The 25,737-nt window shown below is 46.6% G+C and overlaps 1 protein-coding gene across 1 annotated transcript in view; it reads right to left on the reverse strand.

Annotated features, from left to right (window-relative positions):
* The window catches only part of DLG2 (discs large MAGUK scaffold protein 2), a 1,591,953-nt gene that overhangs the window by 408,604 nt on the left and 1,157,612 nt on the right, over positions 1-25,737 (reverse strand). Inside the window, exon 10 of the mRNA XM_084842537.1 lies at positions 3,556-3,680. Within this exon, the coding sequence (XP_084698663.1) occupies positions 3,556-3,680 (125 nt within the window). The remainder of the gene's footprint in view (positions 1-3,555; positions 3,681-25,737) is intronic.

Consider the following 25,737-nt stretch of genomic DNA (forward strand, 5'->3'; position numbering starts at 1 on the left):
AATCCCTTTTTGTTTTAACCATCCTAAATAATTTGGTGTCATCAGGAAACTTGGCCACCTCACTGCTCACTTCATGTAAGTGTTAAGATTAGGAGCCTGTCAGAAAAAAAAGAGGTGGCAACATGAATCTAGCACTAGTATGGTTGGATACTCAGGGATTCAAACCCAGACTTTTAAGCACTCAAAGCCCTGGGCCAGCATGGACGAGTTTTAGCTTCTCCCATATTCAGTTTTTTAAAACAAATTTTGCATAGATTATATTAGGGATTGGCGAATCTGTCAGTTTCGCTTTCTCCCACATCCAGATTTTTAAAATCTCAAGTTCTCTTCTGAATACGAAGATCATTGTGGATTTTGGTAAATCTTATATAAAAAAATCACTGATATGAAATTCCCACTCATCTGTACCAGCCAAATTCAATACATACACCTATTCCCAGCATGGAGAGGACCGTGTTTTACCTGCCTACCTATAGCTGTTACAGATGAGAAGCCTGTCAGAAAAAAAGAGGTTCCCTCTTCGTGATTATTTATTTATTATATTTATATGCTTCCCGATGGCAAACATTCTCTGGGCAGCATACAATAAAATTTCTTCTTTATTATTACAAATGTAACAATGTAAAACCATAAGATCTAACACGTCATGAGGTCAGCAACAGCAGATGAAGTCGTACAGTGGTCCATCATGTATGATGTCAAGTTGATTGTGTATTTATCTGAAGAAAACATTTATTGCCCCACCCCAATTCAGACTGTACTCAAGGTGATTCATCTGCTGAAAACCCATCACCCACAAACCATCACACATGAAATCGAAAGCTGTACAAATTACTGGCAACTCTCCAACTTAAATAAACGCACAGTCTTCCATCTTATTTATTAACAATTTAATTAAATGTATTAACTTTAGCTTTGATCTGACTATACTGATTGGAGACCCATTTCAAAATGAAACTTCAGAGCCCCACAGCACAAACAAATGTCAACATTTGAATTGTTAAACTTGTTAGAGCCTGTGGGGTGTAGCGGACAGAATTTTGGCTCTGTACTGGGATTCAAAGGTTGCATCCAATGTTGGTCCTACTTAGAGTAGACCCACTGCAATGATTGGGACTTAAGCTAGATTAACAGTGGATACAACCCCAAATCCCACTCAGCAATGAAGACCACTGGCTGTTCTTGGGCCAGTCGATATGTCTGAAGTAACCTTTCTAGTGGGGTTATTGTGAGGATATTTCCCTTTACTCACTGGAGGAACAGCAGGAGAAAAATGTAATCACTATTGGCAATCCTTCAGTTGTCCTCAGGCTCCATTAGCTCCAAAATACAAATATAAACGTTAAATTTTCAAAGTAAGAACTAATGCTGAAATGGAGACCCATTAAAAATTCAGGCCAAAATGAAAGGTGTTTTTGAGGTGCAGCTCTTGGGGGGGGGGGATTCTCTGCATGCCTCTGAAATAGGGATGTCAGAGAATTCCACAACGGATCTTGGTGAGGCCAAATGCCAGTGCATTCGACCCCCCAAAATCCGTTGCGGAACGAAGCCCCTGCCCCCCCAACCCACGAAAGGTGTGCAGGACGAAGTTCCCGCTGCCACCACCCCACGAAAAGGCACGTGAAACGGAGCACTTACCTGCTCCTGTCCATACTGCTTTGCGAATGGCAGCCGTCCTGCAGCCACCATTCGCTTCCTCCTCTTCATAGCCGTGATAGGCTATGTAAATACTTACATAGCCTATCACAGCTAATGCAGGGATGCCATTTGCATCCCTGCGGAGGCTGTGATAGGCTACATAAGTATTTACATAGCCTATCATGGCAGGGGGAAAAAAGGCCCAGCGTACGCAAATGGCGGCAGCTACTTCCATTTGCGTATGCTGGGTTTTTTCCCCCTGCTGTGATAGGCTATGTAAATATTTATGTAGCCTATCATGGCTCAATACAGGGACACTTACTGTTGTTAGCTGCCTTGGGGCTTTGTCAATGAGGCTGTAAGCCACCACAATGGGTCTCAGACATCTTACCTCCTGTACCACCCATACGCAGGTGCCTCAGATGGCCAGGCAGCAGTGCCAGCTCCAGGTTTTGGAGGACCCTTGGGCAAGACACTAGGGATGGACGAAAGTCTCTTACCTGATCCCGAAGCTTGCTTCGCGGTGGGGGGGAGGCGCTCCATCCCTCCTCCTGAAATTCTGGCCGGGGGGGAGGTGCCCCGTCCCTCCCCCCTGAAATTCTGGCCGGGGGGGAGACGCCCGTCCCTCCGGCCGCGAAACCTCCGCTCTTGCTGGGATGCAAATGGTGGCGGCCGTAGCCGCCGCCATTTGCGTCCCTGCAGTCAGCCGTGATAGGCTACGTAAATGTTTACGTAGCCTATCACGGCTGACTTTTTTTTAAAAAAAAAGCGCGTACGCAAACGCGGCGCCCATGGGCGCCGCCATTTGCATTCCTTATTTTGGCACGTGTAGTCTACGTAAACATTTATGTAGCCTACGGCGAAAATAAGGGGAACGCTATTTGCGTACGCGCTTTTTTTTTTTTCAAAGTCAACCGTGATAGGCTACGTAAACATTTACGTAGCCTATCACGGTGTTTTTTAAAAATCTAGCCATGATAGGCTACGTAAATCTTTACGTAGCCTATCACATTTGTTTGTTTTGTTTTGTTTTGACTTGGAAATGGCGGCGGCGGCAGCCGGTCGGAAGACCAGCTGCCGCAGCTGCCACCACCGAACCACTGCCCAACGGGCGCTGGAGCCGCTGCCGCCAGGGACATTCGAGCAAGGTAAGTCCCATCCCGGGGGGGGCGGGGGGTGGCAGACCGTTTCTCCACCAATTTCGGGGGGCCGAATGCGCTGGCATTCGGCCTCCCCGAGATTCGTGGAGAAATTCTCTGACATCCCTACAAGACACTCCCTCAGTGAGTCTACCTTCTTACCACTATTGTCACCAGCCGGTATTGCTCCTCATCCTCGTTCTCATCATTGCTAACCCTTGTTTGCTTGGCAGGCAGAGAGCCCGGGAGCAAGTTGGCAGTGGCATGTCCTGCTCCTCCTTCTCACCACCACCATTATCTGGGCCAAAGCCAGAGGCAGGTGAACAAGCAGGTTGCCATGGTGAAGAGGAGGAGCAAGTCCAGGGGGGTCTTGTCAGTGGGCCCCTGCTGGGGTGTGGGCCCTCGACAGGCGCTCAACCATGCCTACCCTTGACACCAGCTCTTCCAAACAGACTAGGATTTATACCTCAAGGGCAATGATTCCAGCCTCGAGGAAATCATTTGACCCATCTCAGCTTTCATACTATTAGCTGACTCCACAAACCAATCAGCACATACCAGGCCCAATGAAACGCATGAGGCCAAGGCAGTCTGGGCAATTTGTCACTAAGGGTAGGCTTACGTTGTCTTGCTCCCAATTCCCATCAGTCTGACATTGACTGCACTCTCTGCTGTCCCTGGTCCCTTCACTCCTTTCCTGCAGTGGCCTATCCAGGAGGAGGAGAGCCAGACCTGACATAGGTGAGAAATACATTTAGAAAACAGATACATAAATTACCGGAGTCGTCCGTCCTCTGCTGCAGCTCCTCCTGGTATAATCTTAGTAATAAATATTCCAGGGTCGTCCCCGATGTGTGGGTTATCTGTTCCTCCAGCAATACTGAAACCCAGGCCAGAATTACCCTGAAGAAAAAGGGTGAGGGAAGTAGAGAAAAAGAAAACACCATCTGTTATAGAAAGATCAGCCTCTGCTATACAAGTTAGACTGTCTAATGGTAACAGAAAACCTAACAAATAAAGCACCTGGCTGTTTAAATTAAAGCTTTGGGGAATGCTTGGCCTTGAAATCAAAGTACCAATGGGTTTTAGTAGGAAGAGAAGATTTTGCCCACAGAATGCTAAGTGCCACATATTGATTCACTCCCCATTTGCTAAAGAGTTGTACTGTTTTGGCAGAAGGGGCCTTTAAAGTGTATCACTTCAATCACCCAAGTTGAGTTTGTCATTGCAAAACATTTCTTGCCTTTACTAAGATAAATTGTAGAGGGATTCCAGTTTCTCTTCACACTATTTTCAAAAGCATCCTAAAGATAAATAAATACATTCTCTCGACTATCTGCTAAATTGCTTTGGTTATAAATGCTATTTTAAGGAACACTGTGGAATTCCATGGGGGGGGGGCTCCATTTCCTATATGGACATAGCCAAGGTCTTTAGCCAGAGTGAGCAGTGGGGGGGGGGGGTTGGCATTGTTGGGCACCTGCCAAGGTCCCCCTGTTACTCAGGTTCCTTTTGGGTTCAGGTGCTGGGGACAGAGAGCTTATAAGGGATGGGAGTAAAACTTTGGTTTACAAGCAGGCCTGTCATTCCTGGAGGGCAGAAAATGCCTGGAGTCAGATGCAGACAATCATGCTGACAAAGTTGTGGACAAGCCATGGAACAATGGACCAGTAAGAGAAGTTACAGCGTCTGTTACTCCCTGCTGCAGCTAGCAGCTCCATGAGTCCACGGCATTCCCATGCACCCTGATAAGGACTAGGGTAACAACAGCTACCTAAAAATATGAAAAAAGTCTTAGAACATCCTATTTTGTTTAATCAATGGACTGCCATCTTGGCGTCTGTATCAGACATTTCAATGGATCTTTGATTATGCCTTATTCAGCAAAAACTTTTGTTTCGGGTCATTTGGACACCACAACAGCTTTTTAATAAAGGCTTGTCAAATCTGGCTAATTGTTGGAGGTGTAACACAGTCAATGCTTCTCTTATTCATACGTTTTGGAAATGCCCAATGGTTGCCTCCTTTCGGGAGGAAGTTGTTATACAGATAAATTTTGTATTGGAAAGCTCTTTAATATTTACTGATGTAAATGTTCTTTTAAATTACTTACCTGCTTCTTGGAATGTAACGCATGGTCAGCGTAAATGGATTTTTCATGCCCTTTTGGTTGCTAAAAGACTGATATTACAATATTGGAAGGATAAAAGCCCACCGCCTATAACGCAATGGCCTGAAGACCTAACAACACTAGCAACATTTGAAAAAGTGGTATATAGCCGTAACTTGCAGATGGACTTATATATGTGGATATTTGGTCTGCTTTTACTGAAGTGTATGTGTAACCTATTTTCCCCCTTTTTTCCCTCCCTCCCTCCCTCCCTCCCTCGCTCCCTCCCTCCCTCGCTCCCTCCCTTTCTTTCTTTCTTTCTTTCTTTCTTGAATATTGTAATATTTGAAACTGAGGATTTTAGAATATGTTGTTGTATTTTGTTCTTTTTGGTTTTATTATGTTTTTGTTTTGTTAAAAACTCACAATAAAAAATTGGGAAAAAATATGGAAAAAGATTGGTTTTGCAGGTAGGGATGGGTGAACCAAATAGACCATTTACGCCTGTCATGTTGCATACATGGGCTTCTTATGGCCACCATTTACATAAAATCAGCCTTTACGGAAAAGTCTGAGCCGCCATTTTGTGCATAATAGCGGCCTGATGGAGAAGCGGAGAAGCGGGGCCCACCGCACTTGCCCGACTCAGCACGCACGGCAAGTGCAGCCGTCCATGGACTTCAGTCCAGGGGGCTGAGTTGGCAGTAATCCGCCACACTGGAGCCCCCAACTGGACTCTGCTGCCATCCCTATTTGCAGGTTTCTGCCCACTCAATACGTGTTTCACCAATCCAGAACCAAATTTCTGGTTGGCAACTGGAAAGAAGGAAAAAGCCCAATCAGGAAGCAGGAAAGTTTAGGGGAGTCAGAGAATCAAAAGGCGACTGCACACTAGGAGAAGGGCTTCATGCATTTCTTTCTTTTGTTTTTTCCCTTTTTTGCATAGCTCTGCTTTTTGTTTCGTTTTTGCCAGTTTTGGCACCTTTGGGGCCATAGTTCGTATTTTTGCCTTCTTTTTGAGAGAACAGTGAATTGCTTACTTTGACCATGTCCCTTCTTCCATTTTTAAAACTAAAGCTAGCCATAGTTTCCGAACCAGCTTTTTGGGTCTAGAGGTTTGGCTCTTGAATAACTTGGAGCAGATTTCGTTTTCCCCTACTGTTTTATTTTACTCACTGGTGAGGCTCAGATTTCGCCACCTTTTCATATTAAAACATTTCCTTCACTTCCTACCTGGGTTAATTTTCCCATCTGGACTTTGCTGAGTGCTACACCTTGGACCCTGGGAGAGGACTCCTCCAATCTTCCTCTAGATCCACAAATGCCTATTCCTCAGATCTCCGCTTGGAATACGTAGCTATAACTTTCATTTTCATGTCCCCTTCCTTTCCCCAAAGGTTTTGACTACACTGTTATACAGTTGGAAGCTTTAAGAATTACACTGAACTAATTTGGACTGGTAGAGTCTGGGTGGAGGTAAGTAACAATTCAAACTGCTGCTAGTTTGGCCTACTATAACGTGTGTACGTCATAGCTATTCCATTTGATGCTCTAATACAGTTTTCCTAATATTGTTTTCATTTTGTTGGCCACCTTGGCCTCACCGAGGAAATACGGAATGCACATGTTTTAATCAAATACATACATGAATGGATTGGAAAAAAGGTTTTGGGGAAAAATGGCTGCAAATATGTTCAATTACGCCTTTTGCTGCTGCAGAAAGTATTTGCAAAATATAGCATTTAGCTTCATTCAACTCTCCTCACACCTCTATGGCATTCTCTTCTATTACCCTTTTGTCCCCACGTTCAGTTTTAATTACAACATTATGATTCCTTGGTAGATATAAATTAATGATACAAGGCGGAGGTGCGGGAGGGAGGAAGCAAGCTACAGGCTTTTTGAAATGAATCAGTGCTCTTTCCCAAGCTCTATCTAGAACATTGTGTGAAGCATTGTGAAGTCTACTCCAATTCTGCCCCATGCGAGCAACCTAACAAACAAAAGGGTCAGCACCTCGTGCTGATGCTCCAAGTTCCTGAAAATTGCTAGTAATTAATCCCCTTGCAAACCTTGACCCGATCAACAGAGTCTGTAAAGCTCAGTTGCTCTGGCTTGTTCAGTCATTGAGCAAATTCCTCTACAAGGCATTACAAAAAAAAAGAAAAGAAAAGGGAGGGGAGGGGAGGGGAGAGTTGTGTGAAAGATTAGCCTTGGTTCTTCCCTCCTCGGAAAATTTAAGGGTCTTCTAAATACCATAAGGTGTTAAAAAGGCACAGCACAGCTGTCACAAACCTTCACAGGCTGAACCAAAGTTTCTTAATTAAGAATTTCCAGGTTAAATATGACTCAAAATTGGGATGAAGGGGTTGAAACTGGGGGTGGGGCATAAGTGTGGGGGAAAATTTCAGGGAGGAGAGTATAATTATATTAATCAGTTTCAAGGGTGGGGGTTACTGGGTACTGATGGCAGCCGTGTCCCCCCCCCCATGTGATTTCGCTGCCTCAATCACCAGCAGAACTCCTTTTGGAGGCCACCAGTGGAGGCCATCATCCCCCCCCAAGTAAGAGTCCAAATGCTAAATTTGATACAAAAGAACAAGACTTTGTCTCAGCTTTAGTACTGCAACAAGATGACCTGACCCTTAGATGTCTTGCCAAGCTCCCTTGCTTTGGAAGGAGCAGATAAATTTATTTTATTTTATAATTATTAAATTTCTTAATCGCCCATCTGGCCGGTCACCTGGCTACTCTGGGCGATGTACAACAATACAAACAGTTTAAAATAATAAAATTCCACATTAAAACATCGTATTTCTAAAAACAAAACAAGGATCCCCCCCCCCCCGCCCAATGAACTGAACAGCGTAAGATATGGGATATTATGCAGTCGATACATCGCTGAACTCGCCACTCAGCAATGGCGAAATAAAGAGATAAATAAAGATAAATAAATAAAGAGATAAAAGGAAGCTCTTCTTCACACAGCACATAGACGAACTGTGGAATTCGCTACCACAAGACACAGTGATGGCCACCAGTTTGGATGGCTTTAAGAGGGGGTTAGACAAATTCGTGGAGGAGAAGGCTATCAATGGCTACTAGTCCTGATGGCTATATATTGCCTCCAGCATCAGAGGCAGTATGCCTATGTACACCGGTTGCTGGGGAAACTGGGCGGGAGGGTGCTGTTGCACTCAAGTCCTGCTTGAGGGTTCCTGGTCAACAGTTGGTTGGCCGCTGTGTGAACAGAATGCTGGACTAGATGGAGCTTTGGTCTGATCCAGCAGGGCTCTTCTTGTGTTCTTAGGAAGTGAACCAGACAAGACTGGATTGGACTACAGCCCCTGGGAGTCCTGGCTCAATCAGGAGATGTATGTGCAGGAATCCCGTATTCAGATAATCAGTGGTGCAGTGGTACATTTTGAAGCGCAGACACTCCTCATGACACTCCCCACAGCCACACCCCCAAGGAGAGTCCAAATACGCTGCTGGATCTCTGGATCCATATCAACAAAGCAGCTCTAGGAGTTTTCATTTCCACCAGCAGTGGGTCTTTTGTAAAAGCTAGTGAGTCTTCATTGCCCATTCAAGACCACGCCATCCCAAAATGCTTTACATTACAGCAAGCAAATATATATAAAGGAGAGGATAAAATGGAGAGGAAGAGGACCTTGTGAGCCACCTTCTGTTCCTTGCAAGAGGAAAAAAAGGCAGGATAGAAATGTGATGATGATGGAAAAAACTCATTTCCCTCCAGCTACTCTGAGGATTGTAGCTAAGCTCTGAGGGAACTGGGAAGACTGAGGGGGGTGGTGGCAGGTGATGCCAATGTCCCTGCTAATAAAACAGTGCCTGTGCTGCATCCCTGCAAGCCCTGGCTCCACTGCACCACTGCAGATAATCCCTAGTGGCTGAACTTGAACTCAGTGTCAAGGCTAAGAGCTTGTGTGGGTGGTGATACTGATTCGGCTGGCCCCTCGCTAGGGACGTGCGAGCCCACTCCTGCACTCGGCAAGTGGCCTGCACTCACCCTGGCGGCCTCGTCGAGCTCTGTGGTTGCCATTTTTGAAAAATAAAATAGCGATCGCAAAAACGCACATATTTGCATATGCATGAACATGCGCATTTGCGGAAATGCGCATTTTTGCACATGCGCATTCAACAAATTCAGCTCGATGAGGCTGCCAGGGTGAGTGCAGGCTGCTTGCAGAGCACGGGCAGGGGGCAAGCGGGGGTAGGGGCTCAGCGAGCGGGGCTCGAGGGTGTGGGCAGCGGGGGTTCTGCCAGATTCCTGGACGGAATCGGGTGCCCACACCATCCCTAACCCTCGCCCTCTGTATCAGTGTCAAAAAACCCCTGGTGATAGTCTGGCTAATGATGCTAACTGTTGCTCAGCGTAACCTATCTTGAAAGGAATCTCTACCACCGAACTTCTTGGAAAAAAGGATCGGTACAGTACAGTGGAGGCTGGTGGCTCCAATTTGGCGGGGCTGTGCATCCATTCTGGGTTTCAGCCAGAACTCTAAAGGAGCTATCCAAGGTGCTGAATCACCCCCCCCCCAAATGAGGCCAGCACCTTGGATAGCTCCTTTATAGTTCTGGCTGGTTCTGACTGAAACCCAGAATGGATGCACTGCCTCACCAAAATTGGAATGACCTGCCTCCATTGGCAAGGCAGACAAATAAATTAAACCAAACCTTTTCAGTTCCTGTGCCAGAAACAATACCAGCTGCCACTCCCTCTAATTCAGAGAACAAAAATATCAGCGTGCCGTGGGATTTTTTTTTTTTTTTTTTTTTGCGCAATCCATTCTGCCTGGGGGGACTATAATTTCTCAGTTTTCCATGTATCCCCCATCATCTGTATCTCTCCTTGGACTGAGAGTTCTGAGATTTCTCCGTTGGCTCCTTATGCCACACATTGCTACCTGCTACAGCCCCGCCTGTAATTTTCAACTCCCCCCACCCCTGCCACTTGTCGAGTTTGACAAGTTTAAGAAGGATGCAGACAAACTGGAGAGAGTTCAGAGGAGGGCAGCAAAGATGATCAGGGGACTGGAGTGGAAACAAAGCCCTATGAAGAGAGACTGAAAGAACTGGGCATGTTTAGCCTTGAGAAGAGAAGACTGAGGGGAGATAGGATAGCACTCTTCAAGTACTTGAAAGGTTGTCACAGAGAGGAAGGCCTGGATCTCTTCTCGATCATCCCAGTGTACAGGACATGGAATAATGGGCTCAAGTTCCAGGAAGCCAGATTCCGTCTGAACATCAGGAAAAACTTCCTGACTGTTAGAGCAAGACGACAATGGAACCAATTACCTGCGGAGGTGGTGGGCTCTCCCACACTGGAGGCATTCAAGGTGAGGCTGGACAGCCATCTGTCAGGGAAGCTCTGACCTGGATTCCTGCATTGAGCAGAGGGTTGGACTCGATGGGCTTGTAGACCCTTTCCAACCCTATTCTATGATTCTATGACTGAAGGTACAGTCCATTCATTGCGCATGCACAACACACAAGGAAGCAAGCACTCTACATGCGAGTCCTTGCTGGCTCTTTCCACAGGCTCGACATCTGAGCCTGGCAACACATGGCGTAAAAGCAGCTTTCCCTGAATTGGTACCCTCCAGATGTGTTGGATAGCAGTTCCCATAATTCCCATCCAGAGTGGCCATTAATAAATTCTTATCAAAAGCTAACTGAAACAAAATTCTCACCTGTCTGCACCAGCCAAATTCAATGGGTAGAGCTATTCTCAGCATGGAGAGGAATACCTGCTTGCCATATAGCTGTTAAAAATGGGGAGCCTGCCAGAAAAAGAGAGGCGGTGACCCTAATTCAGGGCTAACATGGATGAATATACAGGGATTCAAACCCAGAATGTTAAGAACTAAGTGCTTGAAGCCCTGGGCCTGGATGGATGAATCTGTCAGCTTTGGTTTCTCCCACATTTGTATTTTTTTTTAATCTCAACTTCTTGTTTGTGTCAAATACGGAGTGCTTGCAATTTTTTTGTTAGAATATGAATGCATAGCTTTTCAGGAAGCCAAATTCTGCACACCTATAGGTGCTGCTCTGAGGAGGTGGGATTGCATGGAAGAATCGATTCCTGTCCAGCTGTACAGATCTAGACGCTTTCACCAGAGTAGGCACAGCTATTAACATCTGGCATATTTTTAAGTTCTCTCTCAAGAGTTGTTATGTATTTCTTTGGGACTGTGTGTGTTTTTGCTGCCGATGCATTTTGCTGCTCTTATGACTGCACCAGTGACAACACAGCATTGAAAAAAGGCTGAGCAAGAAAGCTGAGGCACCCACTGAAATGCACGGCAGCTGACTATAATCAAGCATGAAATGTTTACACAGAAGCTTGGAGCACTTGTCCATCAAAAGATTGCTTCCGGGCTATGTGCAAAGCCTGGATGCTAAAGGAAGAAAATGTTCAATAGCTTGGAAGCCAAGAAACCATGCTTGGAGTGGATTCTGTCCTACACAGGCCTTGGGGGTAGCAGCTCATACCCCCCACCCACCCAAGGCTGGATTCATAGGTGGGATGAAACTCGAGCAAAGGGCTGGATGCTCCCGATCTCCTCTGACCTTAGAAGCTAAGCAGGGTCAGCCCTGGATAGTACTTGGATGGGAAACCACCTGGGAATGAGGTTTCCTGCACTGAGCAGGGGGTTGGACTCGATGGTCTTGTAGGCCCCTTCCAACCCTATAATTCTATGATTCTATGAAATATCCAGAAATCTCAAAAACGAAAATAGAATTTGATGCTCTGAACAAGGGTACCAAATGCAGCAACTGGTTTCTGATAGGGATGTTGAAGAAATCCACAATGAATCATCGAATCATAGAATAGTAGGGTTGGAAGGGGCCTATAAGATCATCGAGTCCAACCCCCTGCTCAATACAAGAATCCAAGTCAGAGCATCCCTGACAGATGGCTGTCCAGCCTCACCTTGAATGCCTCCAGTGTGGGAGAGCCCACCACCTCCCTAAGGAATTGGTTCCATTGTCGTATTGCTCTAACAGTCAGGACATTTTTCCTGGTGTTCAGCCGGAATCTGGCTTCCTGTAACTTGAGCCCATTATTCCGTGTCCTGCACTCTGGGATGACCGAGAAGAGATCCTGGCCTTCCTCTCTGTGACAGCCTTTCAAGTACTTGAAGAGTGCTATCATATCTCCCCTCAGTCTTCTCTTCTCAAGGCTAAACATGCCCAGTTCATTCAGTCTCTCTCATAGGGCTTTATTTCCAGTCCCCTGATCATCTTTGTTGCCCTCCTCTGGACCCTCTCCAGCTTGTATGCATCCTTCTTAAAGTGTGGTGCCCAGAACTGGACACAGTGCTCCAGATGAGGCCTAACCAGTGCTGAGTAGAGTGGAACTAGTACTTCACGGGATTTGGAAGCTATGCTTCTATTAATGCAGCCCAAAATCGCATTTGCCTTTTTTGCAGCCACATCACATTGTTGGCTCATCTTCAGCTTGTGATCGGCAACACTTCCAAGATCCTTCTCGCTTGTAGTATTGTTGAGTCACGTATCCCCCATCTTGTAACTGCACATTTGGTTTCTTTTTCCTAGGTGCAGAACTTGGCATTTATCCCGATTACATTTCATTCTGTTGTTTTCTGCCCAGCACTCCAGTCTATCAAGATCACTTTGAATTTTGTTTCTGTCTTCCGAAGTATTAGCTATCCCACCCAATCTTGTCATCTGCAAGTTTGCTCAGTATTCCCTGCACCTCCTCCTCCAAGTCATTAATAAAAATGTTGAAGAGCACTGGGCCCAGGACTGAGCCCTGCAGAGCCCCGCTCATTACCTGGAACCAAATGAGTTCGGGTTTTTGTGAATCCAACCTGTGGATTCTGCTGCTGACCAGCTTTTCCCCCATCACAGGCAAATCCTGCAGATTTGCGGACCATCTTTCTAACTTTCCTGAATTTTGTGCAAATTTCATCATAGAAAAATACACATTTAAAAAAAAAACCCAGCCAAAAATGCTCATTTCTCCCATAGTCTAAAGCATGAAAATGCACATGGGAGGGGAGTTTGCACATTTGCACAAGTGCGCATTTGCACTAATTTGGAAACTATAAAAATCCGATTCTGTCGATGGGCAGACGACAGAACAAAAGGCTCCTGATGATCCACGAAACACAGACAGAATTCCTCTTCCTCTTCAGCATTTCAACCTCCTTCTTCACCTGCCTGTCATTCTCATCCAGACAACAGTGGTGGTGCAAAGGAGAAGCAGAAGAGACCGACTTAGCCACTGACTCTCTGCCTGTCAAGCAAGCACGCAGAGGCGATGATGAGAAAGAGGATGACAAGCAAGAGCAGCTGGTGACAATGGTGGGGAGAAGGTAGATTCATGGAGGGAGGGGTATGGCTGGGGGTGACTTGCTCAAGGGCAGTAGAAAACCTGGAGCCGACACTGCACCAAACATCTGTCCTCCTCCTGATATAGTCTTTTTCTCTCAAAATCTGCAGCACCGCCCTATTCTTTAACATGTTTTGATACTTTTTTGAGCTCAGGAACATATCGGGTCATTCAGGAAGCGCAAAAGATGGTAGATGCTGAAGTTCTGATCCACATGTTAGTCGGGAAGGGACAGACCAAGTCAGTTGGCATCAGAATTCACAAAGACTGGATTCCTCAAGCATCCCTGCTAAGACCAGCCTTAATTCTGAAACACCGTATGCAACAAGGGGTAGATTCCCCACTCCCATCCCAGAACCATCATGTTTTGGAAACTAAGGATGTACGGACTGTGAAAAATCCATTCCAGAAGGATCTGATATGTGGGCCCCTGCTGGGGGGTGTGCCCTCAGCAGGTGCCCAACCTTGATGCTGGCCCCTGTTTGGGTGGGGGTGTTTCCAGATTCTTACTGGTTAGGGGGTAGCTGATGGTTGTTGGGTGGTGTCCCCCCCCCCATGCACACACTTTCTTAATGAAGCCAAGACTTCTTAGGAAGACTGGGAGCAATAGGGAGGCCACACAGCACTGGGCTAAAGCCTGGACACTCCCAGTAGCATGTCTGGAAATGTCTATTGGGAACCACATCCCCCACCCCTCCCAGCCATCAGTGGATGCTCCCATGCCTACCTGTAGGAGCTTCCCAGACCTAAGAACTGGGCCTTGACTAATGCAGCCCCCTGTGGCATTGGTTCCCCTTGGAAGCATAGGTTTGGGAATGGTGGATTGGCGGCAGGAGGGCTGACAGACCCTCAATGTGTCCCCAAGTGAATCAGACTTGATCTTAAACAAGTTAACAGGCCCGTTCCAAATTGACACTAGGGGAAGCTCACCGACCACTGCAGATTACCTCAGATGCCGGACGAATGTTTGCCGATATCATTTTCTTGGAGCAAGCTGTGCTGTTGCTGCTAAAACCTCCTAAAGCATATGGGTGAGTCAGAAACTGGCTGCTTTGGTCTGACCCAGTAGCACAGCCAAGGAAGTCTTAGACAAAGGCTTCCATCCATCGACTCTCCTTCCCTTGCGTCCCGATTTCGACAGTCTATACTGCTGATAGACACACGAAGGGACCCCTCCGTTCCATCACAGCAGGAGCACGTTCTCCACCGCTGAGTAAACATAATCGATCAAGCAGATTGCAGCTCAGGGCCCAATGTTTCTGCTTATGAGGCTTTATGTTTACGACACACGCTCCTTCTCCCAAATCAATTACTCAGCCTACTTCCAAAACAAGAGAAAAACAGCAGGGGAGAGCGAGGAGCGAACAAGCGGGAAAGAAAAGTAGAAGGAGTTGTCTGCAATCTTAACTGATGCCTTCACTTTTTTGCCGTCTTTGGGCTTTGAAGGAGATGAAGATGATGATGATGAATTAAATCTCTTTGATGCCTTTCCCAGAAAAAAAAAATACTCAAGGCATCTCTTGCAACAAAAATCAAACCATGCAAAACTTTAAAACAGGTAAAAACAATTGATAATAAAATACCCCAACTGATACAATGACTAAGGGAGAAATCCCATGGCCCCTAGACATTGTCTGACCGGCCATAGCATACTGGGGATTCCCTCCTCCAAGGTGGGAGAGCTTTCAGAAGGGGGGAGTTGGAGCTCTGCCCCTGCTCCCTAGCAGCCAGTGCAGAAAGAACCACACCGCCCCCTTGAGCCTCCTTCCCTTCCCTTCTGAAGCCCCATCACTAGACTGGCAGTGAAGCCCGTCTAGTGAAAAATGCAGGGTGGAAGGACGGGGAGGGAAAGTTCACCTCTGCTGCTCCTCCTGCCCTGTACTATATGATCGGAAGCCTCTGAATTTGGGGAGTCCCGATCATCGAGGGCACAATCGATAGGGTTGTGCCTTAAATTAAAAAGCCCATAATCTGCCATCAAATGCCTAGGGATGGAGATTGCGAGCACAGGAATAGGGTGCTCTCAACAGCCTAATTCTCTCACAAAAGATCCTTCATGTTGCAAATATAAGAGTGGAACTGTGAAAATTTCACTGGTCCAGGAGGGAGGGAATGGAGCTCAGAGGGACTGTGCTTTCGAAGCCAATTTCCCCCCCCCCCTCTGTCTTTTAACTGATCAGGTGACAGTGTTCCTTGCAGTTTAAAGCCAGGGTGGGCAACATGTAGCCCTCTGGATATTGTTCGAATGCAGCAGTCATCACCCCTCACTGTGCTGGCCAGGGCTGATGGGAGTTACAGTCCAACAACATCTCGAGGGCCACAGGGCACCCATCTCTGCTTGAAAAGTTCCTTTTGGAGGGATGATAACCCTGACGGCAAAGGTACATTTTGGAGAAGCTCTCAGGGGGCACATTCCAGTGGTGGGCAGGGCCAAAAGAAAAAGGGGTGGGGTCAACAATGCCAGCATATTTTTAGCTTAAAGCTCTTAATGCCAGTAGCTAAGCCTTAGGAGAGGCATTTCAGCCTCTTAGAATGGGAGGGGGGAGGACTACACAAAAGCTAGGAAACCACCAAATGACTGATGGTCAGGTGGAAAGGGGTTAGGAACAGGGGAAGGGGTGTGGCTTTCTGGGGAACCCCATGTCATGCCTCCCTTGGACTCCTCTGAGGATGAAGGGGAATGACAGGCTCCAAACCGGCCCCCTGTGGAGGAGCCATGCCCAGCTGCAGCCCCTCCAGAGGATTCAGAGGGTGAAGTTCCACCGACCCCAGTGGAGTGAAGGCAGCTCCATGTAAAAGAGCACCAGAGGCGAGCTTCCAGCTGTTTAAGACAGAGAGGCTCCCAGAGGCCAGAGGACACTGTTTCAAGATGCTGCCATTAAAAGCAGGAAGCAGGCAGGGACAAAGCTGATGGAGAACAACATTGTTTCTATGCGCCAGATCTCGTCAGCCCTGCCTTGTCCCCGAACCTGAACCACAGCCTTGCTCATGAATCCCTGTGTGTAGACCTTGGATTGGAATAAGGACCTCTCTCTCTGCCATGCTGTCTTGGATCTGTCGAATTGGTAAAGCCCTCCTGCTTTACCCACCGCCTTTCCTAGCCTTGGACAGGTTGACGACCTGGCTTATCTGTCAGTGAGTTATTGTTGCTGTTTGCCAGCAAGGATTGACACCCCAGAGGGCCTGGGACCTTGGCTCTGAGGTTCTGCACCCCTGTCTTGGGCCAACCCTTCCCCATGGCTGTTTAAGCAGAAGAGGAAATTATCTCTATGTGTTCCATGAGATACAGCAAGTAGGGATGGACGGACTCCCTACCTTCTGTTCTGTTGTTGGGGTCCGTGATGGGGGGGGGAGAGAGCTGATCCGTTCCTCCTCCCCAGAATCCTCCAGAGCAGCTCCACATCTGGAGGCTTTCAAGGAGCCACACTCAGGCTTTGTAGTGTTTGTGATGCCATTACTGTATTCCTGGGAGAAATACAGCTGCAAATGGCATAGTGGACACCACTTGCGGTGTCCACTATGATTTTTTTTTACCTAAATAGATCCATAAACGGCTGCAATTAGGTTAAACTCAGGGCTTTACGGGCGCAAGTGGTGTCTACTATGCCATTTGCGGCTGTATTTCTCCCAGGAATACAATAATAGCAGCTGCCGTTACTGTATCGCAAACACTACGGAGCTGGAGTGCAGCTCTACGGAAAATCCTCCTGAGCTGGAGGTAAGTGGTTCCGTTCCGCCGCGGATTCCACAGGATTCATTTGAGCGTGGGGCGGAATTCGCCGACATCCCTAGTGGCAAATGATCCAGATAGCACCCACCCATGCACAGAGGGTTTGTTTGAGGTAGCCGACCCCTTGCATCTGGGTACTGGCCTGGCAAACATTTTGCCCGTCTCTTCTGGCATTTTGACACTATTCCGCTGACCTCTGCAGCTACAGCCCTGAAAGGCCATCACGGCTCAGAAGGGGGCCTTCACATCAGAGCTCCTACACTCCGCGATGCCCTAGCATTGCAAGTTAGACAGGCACCAATCTTTGGGAGTCGTCTGTGTCTACTGAAAACATCCCTTTTCCAATAGGTAATCCCAGCAAGGTAATCTTTGTCCCGTGTATGAAGGCCTGCTTTTGTACATCACATATACATTTTTTAAATATAAGGGATCCATAAATAGTGTGAAATAAATAAATAATACATAAGTAGCACTAGTAAGCAGTGAAGGCTGGTTTTGGAGGGGTTGCCAATCCATTCTGGGTTTCAGTCAGAACCAGCCAGAACTCTCAAGGAGCTATCCAAGGTGCTGAGCTTATTTTGGGAATAGGGTTCAGCACCTTGGCTAGCTCCTTTAGAGTTCTGGCTGGTTCTGACTGAAACCCAGAATGGAATCACTGCCCCACCAAAATAAGAGCCACCAGCCTCCATTGCTAATAAGGTCCCATTCCATTCCTCTTATTTTCTGCTCCTGTGCTTCTGGAGAATTCTCTCTCTCTCCCTCCCCCTCCCTCTCTCTCTCTCTCTCTCTCTCTCTCTCACACACACACACACACACACACACTCATACGCTTATGTCTAGTAGGCATCCCTTTTTTACCTGGAGAATCCCATTGCTTTCTCTTCACTGGCAAAAAGGGGGCACCTAGTTATGCACTGGCTTGTTAAGAAGAGTGCATGGGTTAGAAAAACATAGGGGCGATCTGGTTCATGCTGGCAGGAATAATAGGAAATTCACCATGGCATTTAGCACAAAGCGGCAACATTTAGGTGCTGTGAAAGCAACATCTCAAGTAGATGATCACCTAAATCAAAAGCTGATTACATCTGAAAACATGTGGCTGAGATCCTATAGGCACTTAATGTTTCTACGTGCACTGAAATCAATGGAACCTACTTAGGAGGAAAAATGACTTTAATAGATGAAGCAAACAGCTGAATAATCTCCACCTTCAATGGCATTTTAACTGCCTATTGAATGGTATCAGAGATTTGCTTTATCTCAGGACTCTGGTCTCTGATCTATTAAAATGATTTGAAAAGGAGAAACCATTTATTTTTACTATGGCTTCAAGTGCTTAGCTCTGAGGATGCGCATTCTCAGTACCAAATTTTACTTTTGCATTTTTTGTATTGACAGCAGAGAGATTGACTTCCAAGGGACACTTTCCAGAAGTCATTTGTAAACTTAATGGCAATATATATAGCCTGGGGTAAAAAAAGAGAGAAGAATTATTGATGTGGTTCTTAGGGATTGGCATATGTATATATGTGCAACAAATCAAACGAACGCTTCTGCTATTAATACTCTTCTCCTCTCAGACCACTTTGTGGTGTCCCTAAATGCCTTATCTTTTTAAAGAAAATGACACAACATCACTTGATTTGACCAAAGATTTATCTGATGGTTTATTGTAAAAGCAAATCTTAGGATGTGAAGGGTTCATCTAATCCAGAATTCTGTCTTCCTTTCCAAATGCCTCTGGGACACTCCCAAGTAGGACATGAAGTTGACCGCTGACACAGCTAAGTAGAACTTTCTGAGATGTTCATATTTCTGATTACCAGCTGTTGGGGGAGTAGGGCTGTTCAGATTTTGTTTAATCCATTCTGTGTTTCATGGATTATCAGGTGTCTTTCATTCTGTTGTCCACTCACTGACAGAATCAGATTTTTTTTCCCCTTCAGAAAAGTCTGCAAAGACATCTGCTACGTAACTTCCTCTGGCATGTAACATTTTGTGTAATTTTGTCAGTTCAGCATACCTGGAAGAATTCAGGCTGAAGTCAGGGATAATTCCCAGATGCCAGTTTCCTCTGCTTGTGTAATACATTTTTCAACCACCCCATGGCAAGTAGGTTGCCAAGCTGCAAAGTGAGTATGCAGTCTGAGAGGTCGGTGCTTCTGTGCCTCCCACCCCATTCTTTCCTGGGTCTTCCCCACCTACAGTGGACAAAACTGAAGTCCAGGTTGCTTTGACATCAATCCCTGGGAAAATTCTGGAGCAGATCAAAAAGCAATCAGTCTGTAAGCACCTTGAAAACAATGCAGTGATGACATGAAGCCAACATGGATTTGTCAAGAACAAATCCTGCCAGACGAATCTGATCTCATTTTTTGATCAAGTAACCTCCCTTGTGGACTGTGGGAATGCTGTGGACATAATATACCTCAACTTCAGCAAAGCTTTCGACAAAGTGCCCCATGATATCCCGATGAGCAAACTAGCTCAAAGGGGGCTAAATGAAATAACGATCTGGTGGATCCACAGTTGGCTACAGAATCGGACTCAAAGAGTGCTTATCAATGGGATCTTCACAAACTGGGAAGAGCTAACGAGCAGGGTACCCCAGGGCTCAGTCCTGGGCCCAGTGCTTTTCAAAATTTTTATCAATGACTTGGAGGAGGAGGTGCAGGGAATGCTGACCAAATCTGCAGATGACACAAAATTGGGCAGGATAGCTAATACTTTGGAAGACAGAAACAAAATTCAAAGTGATCTTGATAGGCTGGGTAGAAAACAACAGAATGAAATGTAATAGGGATAAATGCCAAGTTCTGCACCTAGGGAAAACAAAAAGCCAAAGGCACAGTTACAAGATGGGGGATACATGGCTCAACAACACTACAAGCGAGAAGGATCTTGGAATTGTTGCCAATCACAAGCTGAGGATGAGCCAACAGTGTGACAACTCGGGATGGCGGAGAATTTCTCCATGAATCTCCGGGAGGCCGAATGCCAACACATTCGGCTCCCCAAAATTGGTGGTGAAATTCTCCGCCCCCGCCGGGATGGGACTTACCTCCTTCGAATGTCCCTCTCGGCGGCGGGTCCTGGCAGCGTTTCGGCAGGGGCAGCAGCCGGTCTTCCGACTGGCCACCGCCGCTGCCATTACAAAGTAAAGTAAAAAACAAAAACAAAAAACGTGATAGGCTACGTAACGATTTACGTAGCCTATCACGGCTAGATTTTCAAAGTCAGCCATGATAGGCTACGTAAATCGTTACATAGCCTATCACGGCTGACTTTGAAAAAAAAAAAACCGCGTACGCAAATGGCGGTACCCATGGGCGCCACCATTTGTGTTCCTTAGTTGGGCAGGGGTAGCCTACGTAAATCTTTACGTAGACTACCCCTGCCCAAACCAGGAATGCAAATGGCGGCGCCCATGGGCGCCGCCATTTGCATACGTGCTTTTTTTTTTTTTCTTTCAGACAGCCGTGATAGGCTACGTAAAGATTTACGTAGCCTATCACGGCTGACTTTGAAAATCTAGCCGTGATAGGCTACGTAAATTGTTACGTAGACTATCACGTTTTTTTTTAATTTACTTTTTTATTTCGCGGCCGGGGAGATGGGGCGCTCCCCCCCAGCCTGAATTTCGGCCGGGAGGGGCGGGGCACCTCCTACCCAGCCTGAATTTCGGGGGGAGAACTGGAGCACCTCCCCCCCCCAAAAAAGCTGCGGGACCAGGTAAGGGACTTTCGTCCATCCTTAGTGACAACAAAGGCAAAGGCTATTTTGGGCTGCATTAATAGAAGCATAGCTTCCAAATCCCAGGAAGTACTAGTTCCCCTCTACTCAGCACTGGTTAGGCCTCATCTGGATTACTGTGTCCAGTTCTGGGCACCACACTTTAAGAAGGATGCAGACAAGTTGGAGAGGGTTCAGAGGAGGGCAACAAAGATGATCAGGGGACTGGAAACAAAGCCCTATGAAGAGAGACTGAGAGAACTGGGCATGTTTAGCCTTGAGAAGAGAAGACTGAGGGGAGATATGATAGCGCTCTTCAAGTACTTGAAAAGTTGTCACAGAGAGAAAGGCCAGGATCTCTTCTTGATCATCCCAGAATGCAGGACACAAAATAATGGGCTCAAGTTACAGGAAGCCAGATTCCGGCTAACATCAGGAAAAACCTCCTGATTGTTAGAGCAATAGGACAATGGAACCCATTCCCTAGGGAGGTGGTGGGCTCTCCCACACTGGAGGCATTCAAGGTGAGGCTGGAGAGCCATCTGTCAGGGATGCTTTGACTTAGATTCCTGCACTGAGCAAGGAGTTGGAGTTGATGGTCTTATAGGCCCCTTCCAACCCTACTATTCTATGATTCTATGATCAGGGGACTGGAAACAAAGCCCTATGAGGAGAGACTGAAAGAACTGGGCATGTTTAGCCTTGGGAAGAGAAGACTGAGGGGAGATATGATAGTGCTCTTCAAGTACTTGAAAGGTTGTCACAGAGAGGAAGGACAGGATCTTTTCTCAATCACCCCAGATTGCAGGACATGGAATAATGGGTTCAAGTGACAGGAAGCCAGATTCCGGCTGAACATCAGGAAAAATGTCCTGAATGCTAGAGCAATATGACAATGGAACCAACTACCCAGGGAAATGGTGGGTTCTCCCACACTGGAGGCATTCAAGATGAAGCTGGACAGCCATCTGTCAGGGATGCTTTGACTTAGATTCCTGCATTGAGCAAGGGGTTGGAGTTGATGGTCTTATAGGCCCCTTCCAACCCTACTATTCTACGATGCTCTGATTCTATGATTTTCTCCCATGTCACATGCATTATTGAAATGGAAATGTTCGACCTCTGAGCTGCAATCTGGAAACTCAAACCCACACAAAATTGTGTGTGTGTGTGTGTGTATGTGCGGTGCATGGTTTTTAAGGGGTCTGACATGTTTGGCTACCCATCTTGCATAAATGGAAAGCTGGATTTCTTATCCCATTTGCATGACATTTCAAAAGAGAAATGGATTTGAATCCACCCTAAATCATGAGGAATTGGATAATTGTACAGTTGGAAGGGGCACTGGAGGTCATTTAGTACAACCCCCTGTTCAGTGCAGGACGCAACTGCAGAAATCTTGACAGATGGGCTGTCCAGCCTCTGCTTAATGCCTCCAGCAGCATCACATCTTTAGAGCATGTATTCCACTGTCAAACAGTTCATACCATTAGGAACTTTATCCTAATGAAAGAAGTAGCTGGATACAGACCAGCCTTAAAAATAATTGTACTGATCATGTGGTTTTAATTTTTGTGAGCTACCCTAAGAGCTTTGGCTATTAGGTGGTATAGAAATGTAGTAAAACAAACAAACAAACAAATAAATAAACAGCTTACTAGCCCAGGAATGCTGCATATAGTCAACCAACCGCAGAAAGCCAAAGTGTCACTGTTTGACACTGCTCAGCGTCAAAGACTAAACACTACTGCTTACCGCTGGAGAACTGATAAAATCCAAACAATAAATCCCACTTGAAAGCATCTATGTGAACAACATTTGCTATGGAGAACAGAGTGTGTAGATTTAGCACTCTGTTACCATTATAAAGAAAACGTAATCCTGCATGAATGAGCCACATTCTAAAATCCATTTTGCTCCAGGGAAACATTATGCATCTCCTCCAATAATCAAACAGGATCTGATAGCAGGAAAAAGAATCGTTTAATGTTCAGAAGAGTAATAATTGTGGATTGAATTATTGGTGTGTGTTTGTACAACATTAAAAAGGCAATATATTAAAATTCCTTACTGTGCTCTTCTTCTGACTGTAAATAGTACAGTGTAACTCAGGGAGCTTCTGTGGAATGTCTAATATAAAAACAACTATTCCTATTGCTACAGCTAATGCAGTGTGGGGGATATAAGAACTGAGCTACACATTACATTAATAATGTGTCAAGAAAGCCTCAGCAAAGGCCATTTTGTGCAAGATGGAAGGAATTGCCAACTGGTGATCTCTAGCAGCTAACGTTGCCTGCTCCACCACCTCCCATCTGTTAGGGGAAAGTGGCCACTGGAGACAACAAAAGAATGGATAAAGCCTAGCCAGCTGAAAACCCATTCACTCTAGGCAGGAGCTGCTCAGCTGGGGGTGAGCCTGATACAACTCTTTTCTTCTTCCCAGTAGCACAGAGGTAGAGGCTGACCAATCATTTCAAACTTCTCTAGTCTTTCCTGGCTGTAGGAACAAGCTTGTGGTGGAATCTTTCAGAGTTCTTAGTTGGGTTGCTTTTTTTCTGATTAGGTTAATGTGTAGCCAGTGGAGGTCGGTGGCTCTGATGTCATGGGGTGGTGAATCTTCTCTGGGTTTCAGTCAGAACTCTATAGGAGCTATCTAAGGTGGTGAACCCATTTTGCGGATAGGGGTCAGCATCTTGGATTGCTCCTTCAGAGCTCTGACTGAAACTCAGAGAGGATTGACAGCCCCACTGAAATCAGAGCCACCAGCCTCCAATGTGTGTAGCCTAGCTCAAGATACTGAGCCAGGGAGTCACTTCTTCAAACCTCATCTTGGTCATAGATTGATTCTAGGGATGTCAGGGAAATCCACTGCGGATTCAAATGAGGAATCCGCAGTGGATCGGGACCGCTTACCTCTAGGGATGGCGGAGAATTCCGACATGGATTTCAGTGAGGCCGAATGCACTGGCATTCGGCCCCCTGAAACCTGTAGAGGAACGGCCTCCCACCCCACGCCCCCCCACGGAATCCCTCCTGGGACGAGCTTACCTGGGGCGGATGTTCCTGCGGTGGTGGCTCCAGCGGTGGCAGCGGCAGCTGGCCTCTCGGCCAGCTGCTGCGGACTCAAATGGCAGCCGCCGTAGTGGCCGCCATTTGCATCTGGCCAGGCTGCTGTGATAGGCTACCTAAGTATTATGTAGCCTATCAAGGCAAAGGCAGCCACGCAAATGGTGGCCACCACGCCATTTGCGTAGCTGCCTTTGCCATGATAGGCTACGTAAATACTTATGTAGCCTATCATGGCAACAACAACAAAAAACCTGTGTACGCAAATGGCAGCGGCTACAGCGGCCACCATTTGCGTTCCATTTTTTTCGCTGTTTTAGCTTATGTAAATATTTACGTAAGGTATTATGGAGAAAAAAGGGGGAACGCAAATAGCATAGTGGGCGCTATTTGCGTTCCCCTTTTTTTTCGTCATAATAGCTTATGTAAATATTTACGTAGGCTAAAACAGTGAAAAAAAAGGAACGCAAATGGCGGCCTCCATAGCTGCCACCATTTGCGTACATGGGGTTTTTTTTCCCGGAAGGCTGCCTAGTGGCCAGATGTCTGGCTGCAGGCAGTCCCGGCCGGCGGCTCCACGGAATCTCTGCAGAGCAGAGCTGGCCGGATCAGGATTTTGGTGCAGAGTGCAGAGTGCTGAGTGCAGAGCACCTCCCCCCCACGAATCACCCCATCAAAAAGGTAAGTGACTTGTGTACATCCCTACTTACTCCACTCCAGGAGGACTGGAGGCGGAATGGCACTCGGCTGGCTTGTTTGTTTGTTTATTTCATTTCTTGCCAGCCAGAGCCGTTTGCCTCCTCCCTGTCCCTGCTGATCGCCATGTCTTTAAAAATAAAAAAAAATGGCAATCGGGAGGACGTGCCCGTAGACTTATACGCAAACAGAGTCATGAATCTTGTGTAGAAGTCTATATGTCCATAGGCTTATATGCAAGATTCACTGCTGTATTTTGCATATAAGTCTATGGGCACATCCTGCTGATTGCATGTGAAAATCTGATCGCACCAAAAAAGTTTGCTGATTTGGGGAATGTAACTCTGGCTTGGCTTGCAAATGCAAGCTGAGTTGGGGGGCTCCACGGGAATCCATTGGGCCCCCAAAGGGCCAGGTTTCCTAGCAACAAACATCCCTAATTTTAATGGAATTGTTTTTAGTGGGTGCTTTCTATCTTAACTTTGCTGTTCTTAGCTTTCTCTTATTTGTTGTATTTTTTATTCTTATTTGATCGTCATTTTGATTTTTTATTGTGTCTTAGCTAGTTTTTTTTGTTAAACGTATAGACTTTGCTGAGAAAATGCTTTAAACAAGGAAACAAACACATTACATTCATAGCCCCCCCCCCATTCCTCCAAGGGGCTCTGGGTAGGGATGGGCGGATTCCCTACCTTCCAGACTGTGGGGAATCCACCCAGGGGTGGGGGAGGTAATCCGTTCCTCCCCCTGGAATCCTCTGGAGCCAGCTCCTCTCCACGGTGATTCCACGGAGCTGCATGCCAGCTCAATATCACTGTGAGGAATGAATACAGCCACCAATAGGGATGTACGAAAGTCTTACCTGGCTCCATGCTGGGCAATCTGTGGTGGGGGGAGGTGCTCCGCCCCTCCACCCAGAATCCTCCCCATCTGGCTCTGCTCTGTAGCGGCTCTGCGGAGCCTCCAGCCAGGGCCGGCCACAGCAGTAGTTCCGGCCATGGCCAGGCTGCTGCGGCTGCAAAAGGTGGCCATCATAGCGGCTGTCATTTGCATCTTTGCAGTCAGCCATGATAGGCTATGTAAGTATTTATGAAGCCTATCACGGCAAAGAGCAGGGACGCAAATGGTGGCTGCTATGCCATTTGCGTGGCTGCCTTTACCATGATAGGCTACGTAAATACGTGTGTAGCCTATCATGGCTGACTGCAAAGACACAAATGGCGGTCACTACGACAGC

The sequence above is a fragment of the Heloderma suspectum genome, chromosome 3 (genome assembly GCF_057233095.1).
Source record: "Heloderma suspectum isolate Gila_16-S chromosome 3, 16-S_ref, whole genome shotgun sequence".
In the NCBI taxonomy this organism is placed as follows: Eukaryota; Metazoa; Chordata; class Lepidosauria; order Squamata; family Helodermatidae; genus Heloderma; species Heloderma suspectum.